This window comes from Bubalus bubalis, chromosome 3 (assembly GCF_019923935.1).
Source record: "Bubalus bubalis isolate 160015118507 breed Murrah chromosome 3, NDDB_SH_1, whole genome shotgun sequence".
Lineage (NCBI taxonomy): Eukaryota > Metazoa > Chordata > Mammalia > Artiodactyla > Bovidae > Bubalus > Bubalus bubalis.
The window spans coordinates 23,320,798-23,342,765 of record NC_059159.1 but is presented as its reverse complement, the minus strand read 5'-3'; the positions used below and the strand labels follow the sequence as shown (position 1 = coordinate 23,342,765).

The 21,968-nt window shown below is 38.8% G+C and overlaps 1 protein-coding gene across 3 annotated transcripts in view; it reads right to left on the bottom strand.

Moving 5' to 3' along the window:
• Positions 1-5,879: 5,879 nt before the first annotated feature.
• The window catches only part of FBXL20 (F-box and leucine rich repeat protein 20), a 101,456-nt gene continuing 85,367 nt past the window's right edge, over positions 5,880-21,968 (bottom strand). For all 3 annotated transcript variants that reach the window (XM_006068547.4, XM_006068548.4, XM_025280216.2), the window contains 9 exons: positions 19,385-19,480; positions 17,731-17,857; positions 16,317-16,391; positions 13,812-13,942; positions 12,145-12,205; positions 11,193-11,237; positions 9,435-9,491; positions 8,227-8,439; positions 5,880-6,859 (listed from right to left, as the gene is read on the bottom strand). In XM_006068547.4, the coding sequence (XP_006068609.1) occupies positions 6,752-6,859; positions 8,227-8,439; positions 9,435-9,491; positions 11,193-11,237; positions 12,145-12,205; positions 13,812-13,942; positions 16,317-16,391; positions 17,731-17,857; positions 19,385-19,480 (913 nt within the window). In that variant the 3' untranslated portion in view covers positions 5,880-6,751. The remainder of the gene's footprint in view (positions 6,860-8,226; positions 8,440-9,434; positions 9,492-11,192; positions 11,238-12,144; positions 12,206-13,811; positions 13,943-16,316; positions 16,392-17,730; positions 17,858-19,384; positions 19,481-21,968) is intronic.

Genomic DNA, 21,968 nt, shown 5'->3' with positions numbered 1-21,968 from the left:
AAAATGAAAAGTCTTCACAGCTTATTTCCTTTAATTACATCATAAAACAAAAATTAGAACATACAGGAAACAATAATAGTTACATAACAATTTACTTTATATATTTATATATAAAAAACATTTTTTTTTTTTTTTTTTTTTTTAGTCCAAAGATTTTTAAAGCAAAAGGAATCCTCTACTGCCACCTTGGATTTTATTTATTTTAAATAACCCTCCCTCCCCCCCACCCCCCAATCTCAAGCGCCAAAAGTACTGGGTGGAAACACAGTTGCTTGGACAGCTAATGGAAGCTGCTGTTAAGTCACCACGGAGGAACTGTGTTGGCCCCAGGGACTGGCTAAGTGTTGGGGCAGGCCTGGTGGAGAAACAAGCAAGCAGCGGCTCCCACACACCGAAGCTCTCACTCCAGGGCAGGCCGAATGGCTGGACAAGGCTTAGGCCAGACAGCGATGTTGGGGATCAGACCCTGCAAGTCAACCATTCTCTGCATTTTACCCCTTCCTCAGGGAGTGGGGGTGGAGGCGGGGCCGTGCAAGGGTCAAACAGCCTGATTTGAAGATAAAATTTCTCCCACAGCACCATTTACCCATCCATCTCTGTCCCCAAGCAGAGTCTGACAGGCAGGGGGAGTCCTCACAGTTCTCTGAGCTCTGCACAGCCTGTTTCTCAGGTCTGTGCTCTCAGGGTCACTGGAAGGTGGGCAAAGGTGAGGAGAGGAGTTGGGAAATGACCGAGGCAGGTTACTTGGAAAAAAATTCCTGGGAGGAGGAAAAAAGAGGCAGCCAGAATGGGAAGCATCTGAAGGGTGATCATAAAACAGGAATGGAGAAAGGCAAAATTAAGGCCTTTCTCTCCCCGGAGCAACTCTTCGGACTGAGTAGTCACAGATCCTCAGGGGCCAACTCTGAGAGCTGCAGCATGGTGAGGGGAAAAAAAAAAATCCCCAAGTATCTTATGATGAGCCCCATCTCACAGATCTTGTATATGTTAGAGGTTAGTGTATTTTTCAGGGGCAGGGTAAGGAGGGAAGTGAGAGAAGAAATCTCAGGCTCACCTCTTCCTGTACTTATTAGAAATTAACAGTCATCAGAGAAGCACAGATAAGAAATTATTCTTAAGGGAAGGAAAAAAAAAACAAAAAACTGATGTAAACCCAGAAAAGTAGCAGCAAAGGTTTCACTTATTACAGGTCTATTATATAGCACTAGGAAAGAAAATCATTCAAGTCTTTAGGCAGGGAAAGGTAAAGGAATTAATCAAACCATGCCAGTTAGAGACTCCTTTTTCAAGTTAGGATTTTCTAAAACTTTAGGTTCTCATTCACTAGTGCCATAAAAAAAAGAAAACAAAGAATAATGACATCAGGGGATGAGAAGGGTTAGGCTAAGGTAACAAGCACATACATGTACGTGAGCAGCAGTGTGGGACAGATTTGAATTAATAGTAATAAGCAGTATAAGAGACACTTCAAGCCAAAACTTAGTGGGGCAAAGCTTTCTTCCTTCACTTTAATTGAAAAAAAAAAAAAAAGAAAAGAAATTACTTCAAAGGTTTTCCTGGGTTCCTGGGGGTATGGCAGTTGAGAATACATGTGTCTGCACAGCTCTCTTCCCTCATCTCTCCCTGAGATGGGGATTCTCATTTACTTCCTACCTGCTCTTGCTCTGGTGGAAACCACGCCCAGAAGTTGCTGGGAAGCACTGGTGGTGTTCAGTGGTGCTGATCCCCTTCTGGGTGACACTGGTCTGCTGTGTGCAAAGTAGAAGCCCTCCTTGCCAGGAAGAAGGGCATGGAGTTCATTAGATGGAAAGTAAATCTGCCCACAGGCGAGGCAGTTGTTTCTACATATTCAGGACCGATGCTCGTACCTGAAGCAAAGTACCCCAGTTCCAGAACCAATTTTCTCCTTTACTTTGAATTGCAACTACCATTTCCCCACCCTGATTCTTCAAAACAAGACACTGAAAAATACAGAAAACAAAAAGCGTCAACTGATATAGTTTTGGTTGTTCATGGTTCTTTTTCCTAAAAGGGCAGTGAACCACCCTGCCTGAGGAAGCACTGAGTCTCGACACCTGGGAGCTAACCTCTACCAAGGGCTTACTCAACAAAAACAGGAGGCAGAGATGAAAGAATTGCATTATGGCATTTTTTCTTAACACCCATGTAAACTTGTACAGCAATTTTTTTTTCCTGCTGAAAATTAAATGTACCTCTCTTGGGCTCCAAAGATTCACTCAGACTCAGCTGAGAAGTTCTTACTGACTTTCCTAAGGATCAAAGGTTCCAGAGATGCAGAACTGATGTTCTTAAGGATAAAAATGGGCAAAACAGGTAGACTTGCCTTGGGGTATGGGGAAGGGGGATGGGTGGGCTGCAGAAGCCCTTCATGCAGAAAACTCACTTGCCTCAAATGGTAGAAAGTTTGTTTCAAGTGGGAGGGCAAGTTAGAGCAGCATGCTCTCTTGCTGGAGATGTCGACATGTTACATTTGGACATCTGGACAGAGCAAATACAAGCCAAATTACCTGGATTAATTATACCCTACTGAAATGGTTGTATACAGGTTTCTGTATATTCCAATCTTCTAATTAACATTTATGATAGAAATAAAGGTGAGAGGCTGAGACTTTGTAACTCCCCTCACCCTCCTACCACTTTAGGGTTCTTTGGTTCAAGATCATTGTAAGGGGGAGGGTTCTGCCTCAAGACCTCCAATGAAACATCCTATCTGTCTTCTCAAACAAGACTTGACTAATTCACATGGCCTAGGTTTGAGGTGGTTAAAGATCCTAGAACTGGTGGGCAGATAGAGAAAGCAATTTTTTAATAAAATGTTCCGGAAGCTCAAAGCATACCACTGAAGGAGTCTGTCAGCCAGGATGCACAACAGGGATAGAAAATTAACCTTAAATCATGCACACAGGGAGGGTAAAAAAGCAGAACAGACCGATTTCCTTTAAACCCTTCCTTTCTCGTGGCAGCTGTCATGAGCAATCTGACTTTCAGCCCAATAAACATTAAATGGACAAGGGTCCACCATGACCAAGTGCTCCTTGCTCTAAATAACATAGTCACCAAGGATACGCCGCCCACAGGCAGGCAGGAAACCAACTCTTCTTTCCTGGGATACTCTCACACTTCCTAACAACTTCAAACTAAGATAGGTTCCAACTCATACTTTTTAGCCTCCCATGGCATTTGTGGGTTATCAAACCAGTAACAATGCATTTTACAAGGCAATTAGAAGAAATAAAGAACTTGACTGCTACAGCACTGCAGCTACACTGACCCATCCAAACAGTCTGGAAAGCCTGAAATAAAGCGTCATAAAAATACTCACCAGACTTCCCTCTAAAAGGTGATATAAGGAGTATGAAAAATTTCTGACTTACATGTCTACTAAATCAACTTAATGGATGTGGAAATTTATAAAAACCACTTAAGAAATACTTTTACATCCACTAAAGAGCAGAATAAGATGAGAAATATTTTTTACATAAAAGCACAATGTGCTTTCATATTCCAAATATTGGAAAAAAGGGAAGAAGCCAGATTCCCTTATTCCTTATATCTGACAGTTTGATTTCAAATTCAGTAAGCAAACACCAAAGGTCACTCAGTGAAAAATGGCCTGAGCTGCCTTCCAGTTACTGAATTCAAGGCTGCCCAGATCAGGATAAGAATTCAGAGAGGAAGCCAGATTGAAGACATGGAAATAAATTAGCAGTATCACTGGGAGTGAAGCTTTAAATACAAGGCAAGGATGGGTATAGAAAGGAAATGGGAGAAGTCTATGCAAAAAAAAAAAAAAAAAAAGCTGGAATCATCACCTTCATAGGTAGGGTCAATGAAGATGTAAAAGATACTGATGATGCTGGAAACCGTAAGGGGAAAAGGATGCTTAGAAAAGAGATGATCTGGATGTGTAATAATTTTGAGGATACCTTCTTACTTTGCCCAAATCTCTTCTCACTTTTCACTCTGTTTTTTTTTTTTTTTAAATTGAAGGCACACTCCGGAATCAGACAAAGGGACCAATAAGTTTTTCCTAATGTTGAGTCAGGAAATATTACGTTCAAATGACAGGACCCTTTCCACCTGACCAAAACTTACCATGGGTTCTCAAAGTCCTGTATCATTAACTGACACAGGTTTCAGATTGGCATAGAAATACATGTCCTTCCAAGCTTTATGGGCCTCAAGTTTTCTTGAGAAAGGAACAAGGCTCCTGCCTGACCATATACACACCAGTGCTGCATACTCCAGGGCCTTTATTCTCTCACTGACTCTGTTCTCACCTGCACAAGCCCACAGAGACTTGCACATGGGTGCACTCTTTGAGAAGAGAAACAGCATTTTCAAGACATTCATGTACTAGTGAATAGGTTTGTTCCTTTTTTAAATAAAGAAGTATCTCAAGAACTTCAACTGTTGGGAAATTAAAATCCACACTCACTAATAAATCAAGGTTTTATTCAGGCACTATTTTTTTTTTAAACTTTGTACGTTAGAGCTGTTGCCCCCTAAATACATACACATACATACATATATATACATACATATATATATATATATATATATATATATATATATATATATAAGTTTTGTTTGAGTGAGTTACCTGGGGATCTGAATATTTTCAACCACATCTAGAAGTGTGTGTGCAAATGTGTATGTGTATATATGTGGGATATAGCCAGGAGAGTGGGTCTCACTTTTAAAAAATATATTCCTTATGTGGTAACCTGAAAAGAGGGTAAGGGAAAGGAAATGAAAAATACATATAATTTGAGCTTTTAAAAGGGTGTAATAATAAAATAAGATTTAAAATAAATTTAACATGCTAACTAATGGTGGATAGTAGATTCCTAGGACCTTTTCAACTAATTGCTTATGGAAAAGTAAATCACATTTTATTCTTACATATGCTCGTATTACTAACACCTGCAGCATTAAAACAAGCCTTTTAACAGCCTGGATCATGTAGAAGATGACCTAAAATTGTGGTGGGCTGCACATTAATGTCCTAAAAAACCAAAAGTCACCCTATTAAAAAATCACACAAGGTTTCTAACCTTGATGTTTAGAAATCTACTTCTTATACTTCAGAAACTTATTTTATTTCCCTCATCCTCTTATGATTTTTTTTTTTTTTTTTGATGGGGGGGAACTTCTTCTTTGACTCTGAGTCATGGACACTGAATACTCTGCTCTAAGTTCTGGTGACCAGGCTGCCCAACACACTGAACCCCCTACTTCCTCTCAATGTTCTCTTTCTGCCACCCCAATGCCTTTACCTGGCTTCTCTGATATTTCATTCATGGAAAGTCTGGAGCTCAAGAGAGAGATGGCTGATGGGTTCTGAAAAGGTTCTAGTCCTTTGAGGCTCCAACATTAGATATGATACCAAACACTGATGTACAGTTGACCAGCTGTGATAGGGTCATTCTCGCATCCCTGATAAGCTGAAATGGGAGGAAAAAAAGAGAAACAGCCCAGCTCAATCGCACAACTCCTCGAGCAGCATTCCTGCTAAAGTAGAACAAATCTCATAGGCACAAATCAGAGATGCCACTGATCACACCTAGATTTTGGTCAACACACAATATTTGAGCTTTGGTGGTGGTGGCTTTCAGTTTCAGCTTTGGGATTTGCCATTCCACTCTTTCCTAATAATGCATTTCTCTCTCCTCATTAAGTTAGATGGAAGGAAAAATGTGCAGAGGGGAATACTGGGTGTATCATGCATATTATCATTATCACAAGATACAACAAAAACCAAAAGGCAAAGTTTGTTTTCATCAAAATAGTCTTAGCTCAGTTTCTTCTCATAATTTTTCTTGACTGGCAAAGATTCAGGCAGGGTACCCTAATGGTAAAATTTAGAATTAAAAAAATATTTATTGATAATGTCTCTTTTAAAAATGTTTGGTAACCCCAACTAATCATCCAAAATGCAAATTGTAAACACAACAGCAGCAAAGGAGTAACAACTGGGTGTGAGTAAACAGACTATGAACAGGTGACAGACTGAGCAAGAGTGCAGGAGGGAGCAACAGAGAATGAAAGACAGGTACACAGTGTGCTACAGTGACAATTTGAGTGAATAAGTCATCACATCTGGACCACAGTGATTTCAATGCAACCATTTAGCAAACCTCTGGGCCAAATACTAAAACACAGTAGGAGGAATGGACAAGCCTTCTTTGTGAGCATGCTCAGCATGTTGGCATGGGAACAAGGAAGCACAGCAGCTCTTTAGGCATCTCACAATGGATGGCTACCATTTATAGGATGCAAAGAAATTTTCCCTCTGGTCCCTGATACAACATGTATTGTTTTTCTATGCTTTCCTTGACCCTGGAGGACTGCAGTTGCTGTTCCAAAATTGCCAAAGAAACCCCTTAACAAAATAAAGAAACCACAGTGGCAGTAACACTGGGTTTGCTGGAATGCCCCCTTCCATCTACCTTGCTTATGGTTTTCTTCTGGGCACATCCAACAGGAATGGTTAAGTTTTACCAATCCACATGATAAAGCCAGCACGAACTCAGTCCCCTGGTCACAGAGACAGACTGGGTCAGGGTGAGAGTGGGTATGCGTATTTATGTGTGGCTCTGGGGATCTGGACACCGCCCTCACTTTGTAACCTTTGCCCGGAACACTGGGGTTGCTTCCAATGGAGATCCACGGTAACTCTAGAAGTGTCATTAAATACTCAGTTCACCAAGGTTGACCACCTCCATTGTCATAGGATGATGCAGCATCTGCAGAAGCGCTGTCTGCTGCCCCCTACTGATGGGGGTGGAGTGACAGGTGCGAAGTAGGCGTGGACTTTAATATTGGGTAAATGGGTCTGAAACAAGACAGAAACGTTACTAAGAGGGAGGCCTTCAACAGAAACAGCAAGGTCGCGTTTCAGAAAAACCAGAGGGACTGAGTGGACACGAAGGCAGAACAGAGGCTGAGCATGGACAGCATGTTGAGACCTAGGTTCTACTTCATACCATCCCAGGTTATTCCAAAAGACCATATTAGCTCACATACCTTTGGCCGCTGCGTCCATAATAATAAAACTGGGGACAAAAGTCATGCTAATCTCTTAACCTGTCCCAAAGGGATTCCTGGTTGGATTCCCATAGCTGGAAGAAATTATATAAACTTAGAAATTAATTTTTTCCAAGCCATTATGGACAATGTTTCCTCTGATATCTTTAAAGACCCATTATGCTCTTTTAACTAACATGCTTCTAACATTTACTACATAAATGGTTTCTAAACTCCTACTATGTTCAAGGCATTGTGCTAGTTCTGTAAAGGGACAATGGTCAAGATAGAGATCCTGCTCTTAGGGAACTTAGGAGTCTAGACATGCACACAGATAGCTAGACTGGAAGAGTGCTAAGTGATTCTTGAGGATTCAGAGGTGGAATCCCTGGCTGGGGTGGAATCCAGCCAGGCAGGCCTAGGGACCATAGGCCACAGAAGCAACTCTGGATGACCTGTGGCTTTCCTCTTTTGGTAAAGAAGAGATATGGATGCAAGGCCTTCCCACTGCAGTTACATTCTCAGTCTTCCAGGTCTAAAGGGAGAGGTGGAACTGAGGTCAACTGGAACTTCAACTTAAATCTGCTGCTCCTTTATGCACTCCGATGCTATTAAGGCCAACACAGGTATTTTTAAAGGTTGGCTGTAAGGGCCAAATTAAGCAGAGGGCCTTTCCCACAACAGGTGTGGAGCAGATGTTCCAATAAATGTCTGTTGAGCGGAACAATCCAACACAAAGATTCATCCAGTCTTTTATAATCTCTTTGCTGGCAACCTGTCTTTCAGTGATTTGGCTATACATGAGTCTGTTATGAAGGATGGGGCAAAAAGAAAAGGTAAAAAATGGTGATCCAACCACCATTTGCTGTCTAAAAAAAAAAAAAAAGATTCCTAGCACAAGAGTTTGATATGAAAGGCTATACAAATTAAAAAATTTAAACCCCATTTAACTAAATATTTTTTCATTATTTTTTCATCCTGCTAAACTTCCATCAGGAACAATAGGAAAGAACTATCTACCCTTAGGTTTCCCTGCCATCTTTTTTTCTCTTTGTTGAAAATCCAAGTAAATACATATATCACAGGAATCTAAACCTTAGAAAAGGAAATGGAGGGGGGAAAAAAAGGAAAGAATGCTGAGAAACTAGAGCCAGAGGGCAACGCTGCCATCTTTACCCTGAGTCTCTTGATTCCAGCCCGCGTGATTTGCTGGCAGTCATAGAGTTCTATCCGCTCGAGGCTGTGACAGCTCTTCAAGTGCTCCAGGGACGCATCTGTGATTAGGGGACAGTTGTCCAGTTCAATCACCTCCAGCTGGTCATGGGCGCAGGCCCCGTTCCCCAGGTGACGAATTCCATCGTCTGTGATCAGCTCACAGTGAGACAGACTCTGCAGCCAAATAGAGCAGGGAAGGACACTGAAATATTTAATAGCATTCTTTGAATCAGAGGCCTGTGTGTAATCAGGAAAAAGAGCTTTCTGGTTTGATTCTGAAATATATCAAGCCATCGCTAGAGCCATGTGGTGAAATGAAGAATGCATATCAGAGTCGGTGGGGTTCTGCTTTCAATAATCAATGATCAACATTTCTCTGGGTGATTCTAAATACATCTTGTGAATTCCTAAAGTGACTGTGAAATAGTTTATAAACAAAATAAGACATCTCCCACAACCCTCTTGACACACAAATTATTAATTAATACTTTTCCTCTCTTACTGGGACAAGGTGGGGGGGCGCTCAAGCTTTTTCTGTAAACATTTTTTTGAAATTTGGACTAAATATTGAATACCTGATGCAGGGCATGCCCAAACAGTTTATTACCTGAAGATGATTCTTACAGCTGTAAGATGTGGTCACCTGTTAACTTTACAAGTTTTCCTTAAATCCCTGGTTCCTCCATGTGAAACACAGAACCCTTGACTGAAACATGGTTTAATGTGCCACAGAACACCAAAAATGAGCCTAGAACAGACAACCTGAATTCTTTCTCACAGTGTTACTGGGAGCAGTAGCAGAAACTCCCTCCAAGTAAAGCCTTGATTGGTTCTGTTTTATAGGAATATTTAGTCCCAGTGAGAAGGAAGCAGACTGTATTTGGGGCCATCTTATCTCTTGGATCTCTGGAAATTTAAGTATCATTCAGGCTGGAGTGTAATTCAGGCAGGAGGGAGAAAAACTGTCAGTTTTCAATCTCTAAGCATTGATAGAGAAAACATTTAACTTTTCCAGTTTCTATCTTTCTCCCTTAGACAAGTCCTCCCTTGGTCTTCTGTAAGTTGACAATTTGGAGAAATATACTTTCCCAAGACGGTAACCAGACACCAATAGAGCTCAGTTTTGAATAAATCCAATAAATATATACAATTTCCAAAGTCAAACTCACCAATACTTGAAGTCGAGGACAGTGTATAGAAAGTTGGATTAATGTGCTATCTGTTATCTGAAAGAAACATATAAGTTTATTTTAGGTGTAACTGCAAAAAACTCATGGGCCATACCACATTTGACTACACTTCCGGTCTGATATCCTGATAATTATCAAACAACAGAATCTTAAGGTTGAAATCCCATCAGCTATCAGAACCTGTTTTTTGAGAATCTATCCAGGCTAGACTTAAATTCATCTAGTCATCTTTGAACAGGTCTGTTGAAAATTGTTTTTGAAATAAACGAAAACTTGTCCCCTCATAACTTCTACCCACTGGACTTTGTTTGATCTTAGAACCATCACAGAAGTGAATCAGAAGACATTGTTCCATGAAAAAAATTAATGTAGGAACATCCTCAAGTTTTTAGATATCTGACCCATATTTTTATAAGCAATGCCACCACTCAGGACTGGTAACTGGCATGTCAGTTATTTTCCTCAAGGATGGCAGAAAGACGCTGCTGGGTTAACTACGAACATTCAATAAGGAAAAACTCCTGAGAAACAAGTCTTTCATAATTATCTTAGGATGAAAAGTAAATCAGCATTTCTTTTCAAATTTGTCTCCAATTCTGAAATTATTATTATAAATCACATAACTCCACAGGGGCTAAGAAATGGCAGGGGTAGGGGATTATAGTGGGCAAGCATGTGTGCATCACTCAGAAGGAGTGGACACCGGAAAGGACACACAGGCACATGCAAGAGACGGATGTGAACATGTTTTAGTTTAATTAGGATTAACAGGTACTAAGTAGTGTCCAGATAACAAACAGTTACCTGGAGTATATATAGTTACTGAATATATAGCTGCTATAGTTACCGAAGTATCTTTTCTTCTTTAGTTTTACCATTAAAACAATTCACTGCTCTTTTTAAAAGCTTTCATTTTGGCTGTGCACGGGCTTTCTCTAGTTTTGGTGAGCCTGGGTTACTACAGTTGCGGTGCTCGGGATTCTCACTGCAATGCCTCTCTTGCTGTGGAGCGCGGGCTTGCCTCTCTTGCTGTGGTGCTCGGGATTCTCACTGCAATGCCTCTCTTGCTGTGGAGCGCGGGCTCCGGGGCACACAGGCTTCAGCAGTTACGGCGCATGGGCTCAGTTGCCCTGTGGCATGTGGAACCTTCCTGGACCAGGGATCAAACCCATGTCCCCTGGATTGGCAGGCAGATTCGTTACCACTGGATCATCAGGGAAGTCCATCTTCTTTTCAGGAGTCCCCCTTTAAAATTTCTCCCTACCCAACTAACAAACTCAAAGCTCTTAACATTGGTAATAAAAGAAAGTGTTAATAAGGTAGTAAGTCTGCCTGCCTGAAGGACAGGGTTCCACACAGAGTTGGGTCTCTAGGGTTAATGATATATGAGGCTCCGGGTCCAATTAAGCTAAAAAGGGACAGATATCTATCAGTGTCATGGGGCTTTAATTATTTACTAGTATCATAACCCTGTTGATCTAAAGAAATATCTTATTATCTTTATGATCTGAATGCCTGATCCTGCTTTCTTTCTAATGGCAACCCTACTGATGACATGTATTTTCCTAGCACAAATTGCATGAGCACCTGTGCCTGGTATGCCTGGATGACACCTCAATAAATGGACAGCAAGCAGGCTCTATAATATGTGAGGGTAGGGAATTGAATGTTCTGACGTGCATGTATCATGTACATTTCTATTATACTGTATTTCCGAGTAAAAATCCACAATCTTACCTGAACACACTCTTCCAGGTCCATCTTTTCAAGCTCATGGCAATTCTAAAAAATACAAACAACCCAACATTATAGAAAAAACATTTAAAATATAGGAAAAAATTAAGGTCAAAAAAATAAATAGTATTAAATATACCAATGAAATCTCAAGAGCTTCAGAACTGGTGTCATTTTAATATCACTTCCTACCTTATTCCATTACTTACACTTTTTAAAAAGGCCTGTATCATAGTGAATTTCTCAATTATTCCACACTTAAAGTATCTAATATCTTAGAAGTCCAAAGGAATAAATTTCCTGAATATTCACTGAGATAATATAGAGATCCTTTCAACCAAAAATAATTTAATGAAAATGATTTCTTTGGAAGCACAGGAAGGGAATCTGTGTCTTAATCTAGTTATGCCAAGTGCTGCCCTCTGTTCCCTCCCCCATTAGTATTCCACTGAGCTGCCCTGAAAGCAAATGCCCTTCCTCGTGGTCCATTACACTGGTCAAAGATGGTATACTTTTAAATACTATTATACAGTGACTTAAAAGCCCCTTCATGTATTAATATCTTGTGAAGAATATAGAAAATCTCTTAAAATCTCTCCATTTAGATTAGGCTTACATGTTTCTTTCAACATTCATTCACCAGTTGCACACCAAATAACCAAGTAAATCTCTTTCACAAAGCACTAGGAAATGCCTGCTCAGTTTAACCTAGCATCTTATGAAAAGGTGGAAAATCAAGTCTCTTGAAGGAGTGTCATGCTCTCCAACCCATGTCTACCTTTCCAGAGCATTTGCCTGAAGCTTCAGCCCAAGAGTGCTCAGGAACACCAGCCACAGATGTATTCTCCCACATCCCATACCTCAATTTTCTGTCCCCTACATTTCCCTATGTTGCTCATTCTTCTGAAATTAAAAATCCTGAACAAAGCCTACAGAACCTGAAGAAAACACTTACCCTGGCCAGAGTGGTAAAGCCTACATCGGTTAATTGAGAACATCTTGCCACTTCTAATATTCTGTTAAAAAAACAAAGTGAAAGTCAACCCCTTGGTCCCTGAAAACTGGGTCTACTAAAAGAGCAAGAATTTAAGAAAACAACCTCCTATTCCCTAAGGTCTATGTAACACAGAATGACATTCACAGCTAAGCAAGTCTGTATACAGATCTTGCCATTCTCTTTCATGGAGTCATCAAAAAGTGGTCCTGTAAATATATTTCAGGGTGACGCAATCAGAAGAATATAATAGAAGCTTGTAGTTAATGCCAAAATGCATGATAAATGCATTAAAAAGCCTTTGTGATAGCATACTGCTTACCCCCAGAGGGCAGCCTGTTCCTAGAAAACAAAGGAAATGGAGATAAATACTCTGTTTCATCTTGCTGCTAAAGTAAATTATTCTCTTTTCCTATTTCACATGTAGGTTCACTAAGATTTAAACAGCTTTTAAAAATACGATGAAGGGATTGGTTAATCACAGGCCTGTCCCAAATAAGAAATTCCATATATATGAAAAAAAATATCCTTAAGCTTCCTGCCTCCTCCCACAGGCTTCCAGGGAGGCCCAGCAGAGAAGGAAGCTGAGCTGGCAGTCACTCTCCTATTCAGGAACTGCTGAACACAACCCTAAACACCAACCACAGGCTTGGGGAATCAAAAGTAGTAGCTCTTTTCTGTGCAAAGTCTGGTGGTGTCTGTATGATAGTACCGAAGAACACTGTTATGTTTGCTTACAAATTACTAAAAAAGTTAAAGCAAAACCATATAAAGGCCCATGGCCAGATCATTACAAAAAAGTTTTAAGAAAGTTTTTATTGGTTTACAATGATTGTTATAGGTAAGAAAAGTGGTTTTGTAGGTTTTGGAGCTAGACTGCCTGGGAGTGAACCCTTATTCCTGCCCTTACTAATTGTGCTTGAACTGTTTACTCGACCTCTTTGTGCTTTGATTTTCTCATCTATAACATAGAGGTGATAACAGTGCTTATATGGTGTTATGATGATTAAATGAATTAATATTTGTAAGTCGTTTACGGCTGACACGTTTAATATGTAAGTACAACGAAGCTTTGTTTTAAAGACCGAAAATCAATATGGGCTTGATGCCATGTGTCTGCTAACATAGCATTCTTAGTAAACATTCAGCCAATCTTGTACTCAGGTAGAGAAGAGGAGCCACAGAGAAATAAAGCTTGCTTTAAAACCATCAGTACAAAAGAGGAGTTGTTTTTTCGCTTTAAATATTCCCCGCTATGTACCTGACACATCATTACTACAATAGAATAGGTAGGCCTCTATAAATTTTATTCAGAAGGAAATTACATGAAAGCATTAATAAGAGAAAATGACTTTATTTCTTTTCTCAATGAGATAAAATGTTGGTATTTTAGTACTAGTTATATTCTAGTATGGACAGCAAGAAGTAGAAAATGAGGACTATTACCCCCAGGTTCAGGCCAATTACATGTAATCAAATGAGGTAGGAAGCAAGTAGGTGGGCATCTGAAAAGCTAGTAGTGGCCTTCTAGAGTCTACCTTAGAAATTTCAAGTTTCCAAGGAATGAGCATGAGTGGAGGCCGCTGCTCCTTTTCTCTGATTTTTTGAGATAAACAAGAAATGTTTACCTAAGCCGAGGGCAGTTCTGACCTAAAGCGTTCAGGATGGCATCTGTGATGTTGGAGCAGCCAGAGGCACAGAGGGACTGTAACTTATGGCACCCTCTGCATATAGTAATGAGACCTTCATCTGTGATTTGCTAAAAAAACAAGAGGGAAAAACCCATAGTTATCAGTAACTTAGCAGAAGATAAAGACAAAAAAAGTTACCTCTGTGAAGTAAGTGCCAAAAAGAAATAAAAGCAGATTTGATATTAATCACGTAGCAGACCTAAAAGAAAATGAACACTTTCTTCCTTCCTTCCAGTTCGTTTTGATTTAGTTTTCAAGAGAATCTGTGCTCATTGCTGGTGCAAAGGGAAGAAGCTATAATGGGGTTCTTTTAACCTAATGGGAGTAACAGGACTGGGAACAGCATGGGGTGCCTCTTGGTGTAGGTTCAATTAAATGATTTTAAAACCTAGAAAACAGATAAGAACAGCAGTATTTTAACAGTATAAACACATTTACAAGTTCAAATTGATACTAAGTTACTTTAACAACCTGTGGATGATGCTACTGCAGTCTTATATCAACCCTAGATCCATTTATTTCTAAATTTCAGTTTTATAATATAAAGACTATCCTAATTTAATAGAAACAGTTGTATCCAACACAAACTTTGTATGTTTCAAATTACTGTTTTAATTTTAAAATGAAAAAGAACACAGAAGATGTTACATTAAAAAAAAAAGATGTCATGTATAAACATCTTGTGTTGGATATGATCAACATTCTAATTTATCCCTATCTTGATAGATTCACTAATTTTGTGTAAGCCTCAGAATAAAGCTTTCCTGTCATCTCTGTTTAATCAAGCAGTGTTCTTCGGTTGTAAGGACAACTGAAACAAACAAACAAAAAACCCTCAAACTTTAAATATTCACTGCTTAAATCAGTACGCTCTCAGTATTGTAGAACACACAACTGAAAATGGATGCAAAGACAGATGCAAGATCTGTGGTAAGAATGAGTTGATAAGGCGCATATGCACAGGGAAGCACTGTGAGGGCTGTGCTGCCTTTTCTCCTTCACGCTTTAAAGTCTGTAAGGCATTACTGAGGAAAAGAGATGAAGAAAGTCGTATTACCAATACTCATGATTTTTAAAAAGAGTAAAAATCTACTAAACTTTTATGTTTTCAAATTAGTCAAGAAAAAGAGACTGCATTAAGTATATACTTTGGTCACTTCAACAGTTTCGGGCAGAAACTTCAAGAAGTCTTATGAATGCTGAGAATCATTTCATCACATTGCACAGGAATGACGGATGGAATGACTCACGCTCTAAGATCTGGGTGAAGATGAACAGTAAAATAAACACATGACGGAGCTGGTTCTTTATGCCAGAGGGTAGAGGAAAGGAAACCAAAACGGTAAATGGTAGGCATGGTATGTATGTAACATAAACATGTAATATCTGTGCATGTGTACATAAATAAAATCTGAAGATGTGTCAGTTTTTTCCTATCACTGTAAGATGACAGTTTCATGTTCACAAAAGTTGTGTAAGATCTTTCTTTCAGGCCAAATACTTTAGTTTCATAAATGAAAGTAGGCAAATTTCTGGTAGTTAGCAACTATGGGAATCAAAATATCATCTCCTTAACTCAGTCTCTAGGAGCATCTTAAACAGATCACTTTTAGCACCATTCCTGCAGTCTACGGGGTCGCACAGTCGAACACGACTGAAGCGACTTAGCAGCAGTAGCAGCTTAAGGGCTGGAAGGACAGGATGCTTAAACTGCACAAAACATGGCCCTATATGTGTCACCCTAAAATGACCACTGTGCTCTTAAGTCTCAAGTGACCAAAGAATAAACGGAAAGTATAATAACCAGAGGTTTAGCAAAAACAAGGAAAACCCTAACTTTTTTCACTGCAATGAGAGGCTATTACTCCAAAGTAACACACATATGTAATTTTTAAGGCAAGAGAGGAAAGTTAAAGGTGTTCCGTCACTGTTCTAGGATCCTGACTAGTTTCAGTTAATTCTACGAGCAAAATCCAAAATCAAAATCTTTTTTGTGATAGACACAAAAAAGTTGATAGTCTAAATAAACAAATCAAATGTAAACTATAAATACTAATTGAGAATAATTTAAAGGGTATACTTTGCTTGTCATCTACTTATATCAGTGGTCCCCAATAGTCATGACTGATAGATCTTAAATTGATGTGACTGCAATTAATTTACCAAAAATATTTTAAAGACCAAAGTTTATGAATAATTTACTTCTAAAAGGTAAGTTTTCCTAAGTAGAAGAGAAAGGGGTGGGGTTATACTTGAGCTTACTTGGAATTCTGTATAAGCTACTCTCTATCTCATCTACGTCAAAGGCCCTAGGAAAAAAGCATGATGTTTACTTGAATCCTCAGGGATGAAGTGGACAAACTACTCGTCATTATGACTGAAACTCTTAACATTACTGAAATGAATTACTAGCACAAAAGAGCGGTTGGAAGGACTGCTTACTAAGCAAGTCTGCAAGTTCAAAGTCACCAGTTCAGGACAGTGTGCACCTATGTACTTGAGAGCTTCATCTTCTAGCTAGAAAAATTAAAGAGAGAGAGAAAAAACTATTACTGATATTGTTTAGTATTTTAAAACTTTAAACTCTTAAAGGTTTAAGAGTGTACATACACACACAGAGTGTACACATTCATCAATACATTTTAAATGTAGCTAACCAAGTTTCAAATGATCATATAAAAGTGCAATTCATATGATTAGTACAGTTATTAGTCTTTGTCATCAGTTTGGGCCACATTAATTTCATATCACCAAACCAAGGGAAAGATAAACACTGCCTCGTGTTCATGGATATTTCTTCTGATAAATTAAATATGCTTCACAGAATTCTCTGGAAGGATTTTGAAACTAAAGTAACTTTCACATTTCTACACTCCATGTAAAGTTCCTTAACAAACTTTTGGGAGCAGGAGCTGAGAAAGGAATCTGCAGTTTATCTACTGCTGGAAGAGCACTGCTATGAGTACAGTGCTGAGACCAGATGGCAAGTAACTTGACTATAATGATGCATCCCAATCAATATTTTTCAGGGTTCCATAAATAACCAGAAGTTCAAGCTGTTGTTTTAAGGCAGTCATACTTTCGAAGCTCTGTTTGAAACAAAGGGAAATCCTCCCATTATGGTGAAAGAATGAGGGCATTAAAACAGAAACCAAGGCATGGTTTTAGCAACCATTAATTTAAAAAAGGGGGAATAAGAGCATAGCCCTACTTTGTCAGTCACTTCTAAACCCACTCTTGATCATTTCCTTCCACATGTTGTTACCATGTCAATTCCTTTTTTCCCCCCACTGTAAAACACTGAGATATTAAAAATTTTAATGACAAAATATGTTGGATTTGTGATGTGACTGGCAGAAAATAAGCATCAACACTATAAAATGTAGGTTGCTATAAACTCTGCACATCCAGCTCAAGGTCTCAGGAAGTTGACAACCTAGCATGTTTTCTTTTCAGATTAAATTACATGAAACCTTTCTTGCCAACAGCACCTGTTCTATATGATTTTGTCTCCTCATCTTTGCCTCTCCTCAAAAATTTTATCTTTGGTCAGGTGTTAATTCTTCTCCTTTTTTGGGGGCCGGGATGGGGGTGTGGGAAGGCCATGCTGCATGGCATGCATGATCTTAGTTCCTCAACCAGTGACTGAACCCATGCACCCTGGAGTGGAAGCGTGGCGTCCAAGGAATTCCCTCTTCTACTTTTTCACTCTAGGGAAAATACTTTAATTTTTGGTAAGCATGGGTTTTTGGTTAGTAACACACAACTACGTATCTCTCTAGCCAACATTTTGGGCTGCCCACCAAGCTCATGGCGCCTCTATCAATCTAAAATTAAGACAGGGAGTTATTATTACCTGTGTGCAGCCTTTTAAGAATAAGGCTTTAAGACCTCCACAGCCTCTCACTAGAGCTTGGATACCATCCTTGGTTACTTGGTCACACCAGGAAATGTTTAATTGCTCCAACAGTGGACATCCCTCACTTAGGAATAAAACAAAATGAAACAAACATGACTAAATCCAACTCTAAAGGCACCAATGTCTCATTTTATTGGTTATTCCATAACAACAAAAGGCACATTTATCAATGCTTGCGGTGTTCACGTGGGAGACACCACGAGGAGGACTAGCTCAAATCTACCTTAACAAGCTCAAGCACAATGCTGTTTTTCAGATATATTAAATTTTATGGAGCTTTATACTTTTCAAAATATATTCTTTCTGCACTTATCACAACTTTAACAGTCTCAGACAAGAAATGGAAATTAAGTGATTCATTCATTCAAGTTAACAGAGTAATTAATGAAGAATGAGATTCAATCTCAAATTTTTCTATCAAACAATTCAAGCACTTATAAAAGCATTAGTAATGAGGACACGGAAAATTTTCTTTTAAAAATTACAAAGGATCTGCAAAAATTTTCTTTTCTGGGACATATATAGGGTATATTTTACACAGGCTGAATTTAGGATATATGATATTAGATCTCTGCCTTCTATCAAATACTATTTCATTTTTTGATTTCACATTTAAACTATAGAAGAATCCCAAGCTTTAGGGCATTCTTTGGAAAATACTGCTTAGTTTTATAAATTAAAGCCAGGGATCTTGGTTCAAGTTCATTCTTCAGCATTAATAGTGTTACTTCAGGCAGTCACCTCACGAAGTCTGCCAAAGCCTCTCTTAGACCAAGATTAGCAATAGTCCTTCTATGTTCTCCTCAAATTGATGCATTCATTCTTACCCTGACACTTATTCCTCTGTAATAAAACATACTTGTGTCTTTTTTCTTCTTATAGACTCTGAGAAACTTAAGGGTAACTTATTCAGTTACCTCCCATGGTTGAATCACAATAACTGGGATTCAGAAGTGTTTTAGATTTTATCTGGAAAGTGTCTACCTCACAAGCTTTTCAAATAAATGAGCTCGTTTACATGAAGTGCTATAAACTATGAACACTGTTATACTACCTTATTTACTATACCAACCAGCCTTAGATATATGTGTTCTTAAGTATAGAAGGAGCCACATTTTCATATTACTTACACTCTACTTAACTAAATTTAATTTCTTCTTTTAATAGTTTAATTCTTATTATTCATAATGTAACTAATTCATGGGACCATAATCATTTATAAAAGGCTGATAAAAAAGTAAAAGTGCAAAGAGAATGGGCACTTCACCCTCCTTTTAAGAAATATCTTTTTGTAATGCAGTTTTAAAAATTACAATCACATTAAAACAATGAAAACCTACTGAGTGCTTACTACATACAGAATCCTGTGCTAAGCACTTCATTCATGTACAAACTACTATTCTGTTCAGAAATCCTAGTTACTGCTAGTCATTTCATCTGAATTTGTTCTATAATTTGGGCAAGTGGTAAAACAAAGGGTCAATTCTGAACCACAGTACATATCTATAAAACAAAAAGTTTCTTTCAATTCCAACTTAAATAAATAACTATTTGTTCTGATTATTGGACATTCTTGTTATAAGAAATTTACCTCAGAGCTTTTAGAGACATGTTTGTTATTGATGTACAGGAAGCCAAGTCAAGGTGCCTGAGTTTGGAACAAAACTTGCTAAGGCTAGTACATGTACTGAAAAAGGAGAAAATAATAAACAAATATGAACACAGTCTACTAAGCATATAATAATATTATACATAATTTTCAATAAACAAATAAGAACACATCTTTAGAATTTCATAAATGATTCTCAAATGTTACAAAAACTATAAAATTTCCATACCCCAAATATTAATAAAAAGTAGTTATAAATCCAGGGATCTTTAACGTTGAGGAAGAGGTAGGTTCTCAAAGGATAAAAAAAGTTGTGCTGTGTATAAGAATTTGCACAGGGGGAAGATCGTTCTTGATTCCCATTTGGAAACACTGATAGCTATTCACAGTGACTACATTTGTGCTGGTAAAAGATTTACAGGCATTTTGTAAATTCACAACACCAAAAAGCTAGCTAGAACATGCTAGCAAGTTGTGATACATGAAAACCAAAAGCTGTGTCTGCTCTTTCACTTAAATCTCCTTCTGTTCACGATAACCTTGTGCATGGCATTAACAAAATAATCAGAGTTTTGCAAGGTATACTGAGGATGGACCAGTGTTAGGTTGAAAGAAACTAAGTTATGTAATATTACTGCCTGCTTTCCTTTATGAATTTGTTAAAAGCTCTTTTCTCACAGTGGTCAAGTTCCTCATTTAAACTTTTTTTTCAGGTATGGAAAATCTCGAATATACTCTCAAGACTAACAGAGAATGCACATATACCATCATTAAACTCTGACATTTATCAATATTCTACTATTGCTATTTCATCTACTTCCTTCCTTTTTTTCCCTTGTTCCAATCTTTTAGAGGAAATCCAAGACATATTATTTCACCATATATTTCACCAAATATTTCAGACATATTTCTAACATATAAGGATTTTAATTCCTTAGTGTCTGACACCCAGTCCCAGTCTGTGTTCAACTTTTCCCAAATGTATCATAAATGCCTTTGTCAAACTTCCTCTTGTGGTTTTCTTCTGCAGTTTAGTAATGAACACTCTTTCTTGAACACAGCCAATCATCTCTTTCCTTGGTGAAACGTCTATCTAAGTGCTTAGGGCTTTTCTTACCAGTTGATTAATTTTCTTTTTTTGGGGCCACACTGTGTGGCATGTGGGATCTTTGTTCCCTGACCAAAGATCAAATCTGTGCCCCATGCAATGGATGTGCAGAGTCTTGACCACTGGACCACCAGGGAAGTCCCAGGCCTATTTTTAATTGGATTGCCTTGTTATTATTGACTGTAAGAATGTTCTCTGTATCAGTTCAGTTCAGTTCAGTTGCTCAGTGTCCGACTCTTTGTGATCCCATGGATGCAGCATGCCAGGCCTCCCTGTCCATCACCAACTCCCAGAGCTTACTCAAACTCATGTGCACTGAGTGAGTGATGCCATCCAACCATCTCATCCTCTGTCGTTCCCTTCTCCTCCTGCCCTCAATCTTTCCCAGCATCAGGGTCTTTTCAAATGTGTCACTTCTTCACATCAGATGGCCAAAGTATTGGAGTTTCAGCATCAGCATCAGTCCTTCCAATGAACACCCAGCACTGATCTCCTTTAGGATGGACTGGTTGGATCTCCTTGCAGTCCAAAGGACTCTCAAGAGTCTTCTCCAACGCCACAGTTCAAAAGCATCAATTCTTCAGTGCTCAGCTTTCTTTATAGTCCCAACTCTCACATCCATCCATACATGACTAGTGGAAAAACCATAGCCTTGACTAGACAGACCTTTGTTGGCAAAGTAATATCTCTGCTTTTTAATTTGCTGTCTAGGTTGGTCATAACTTTTCTCCCAAGGAGTAAGCATCTTTTAATTTCATGGCTGCAGTCACCATATGCAGTGATTTTGGAGCCCCCAAAAATAGTCTGCCACTGTTTCCACTGTTTCCCCAACTATTTGCCATGAAGTGATGGGACCAGGTGCCATGATCTTAGTTTTCTGAATGTTGAGCTTTAAGCCAACTTTTTCACTCTCCTCTTTCACTTTATCAAGAGGCTCTTTAGTTCTTCTTCGCTTTTTGCCATAAGGGTGGTGTCATCTGCTATCTGAGGTTATTGATATTTCTCCCAGCAATCTTGATTCCAGCTTGTGCTTCATCCAGCCCAGTGTTTCTCATGATGTACTCTGCATATAAGTGAAATAAGAAGGGTGACAATATACAGCCTTGACATACTCCTTTCCCGGTTTGAAACCAGTCTGCTGTTTCACGTCCAGTTCTAACTGTTGCTTCCTGACCTGCATACAGGTTTCTCAAGAGGCAGGTCAGGTTATCTGGTATTCCCATCTCTTTCAGAATTTTCCACAGTTTGCAGTGACCCACACAGTCATAGGCTTTGGCATAGTCAATAAAGCAGAAATAGATGTTTTTTTTGGAATTCTCTTGCTTTTTTGATAACCCAACGGATCTCTGGTTCCTCTGCCTTTTCTAAATCCAGCTTGAACATCTGGAAGTTTACGGTTCATGTACTGTTGAAACCTGGCTTGGAGAATTTTGAGCATTACTTTACCCGTGTGTGAGG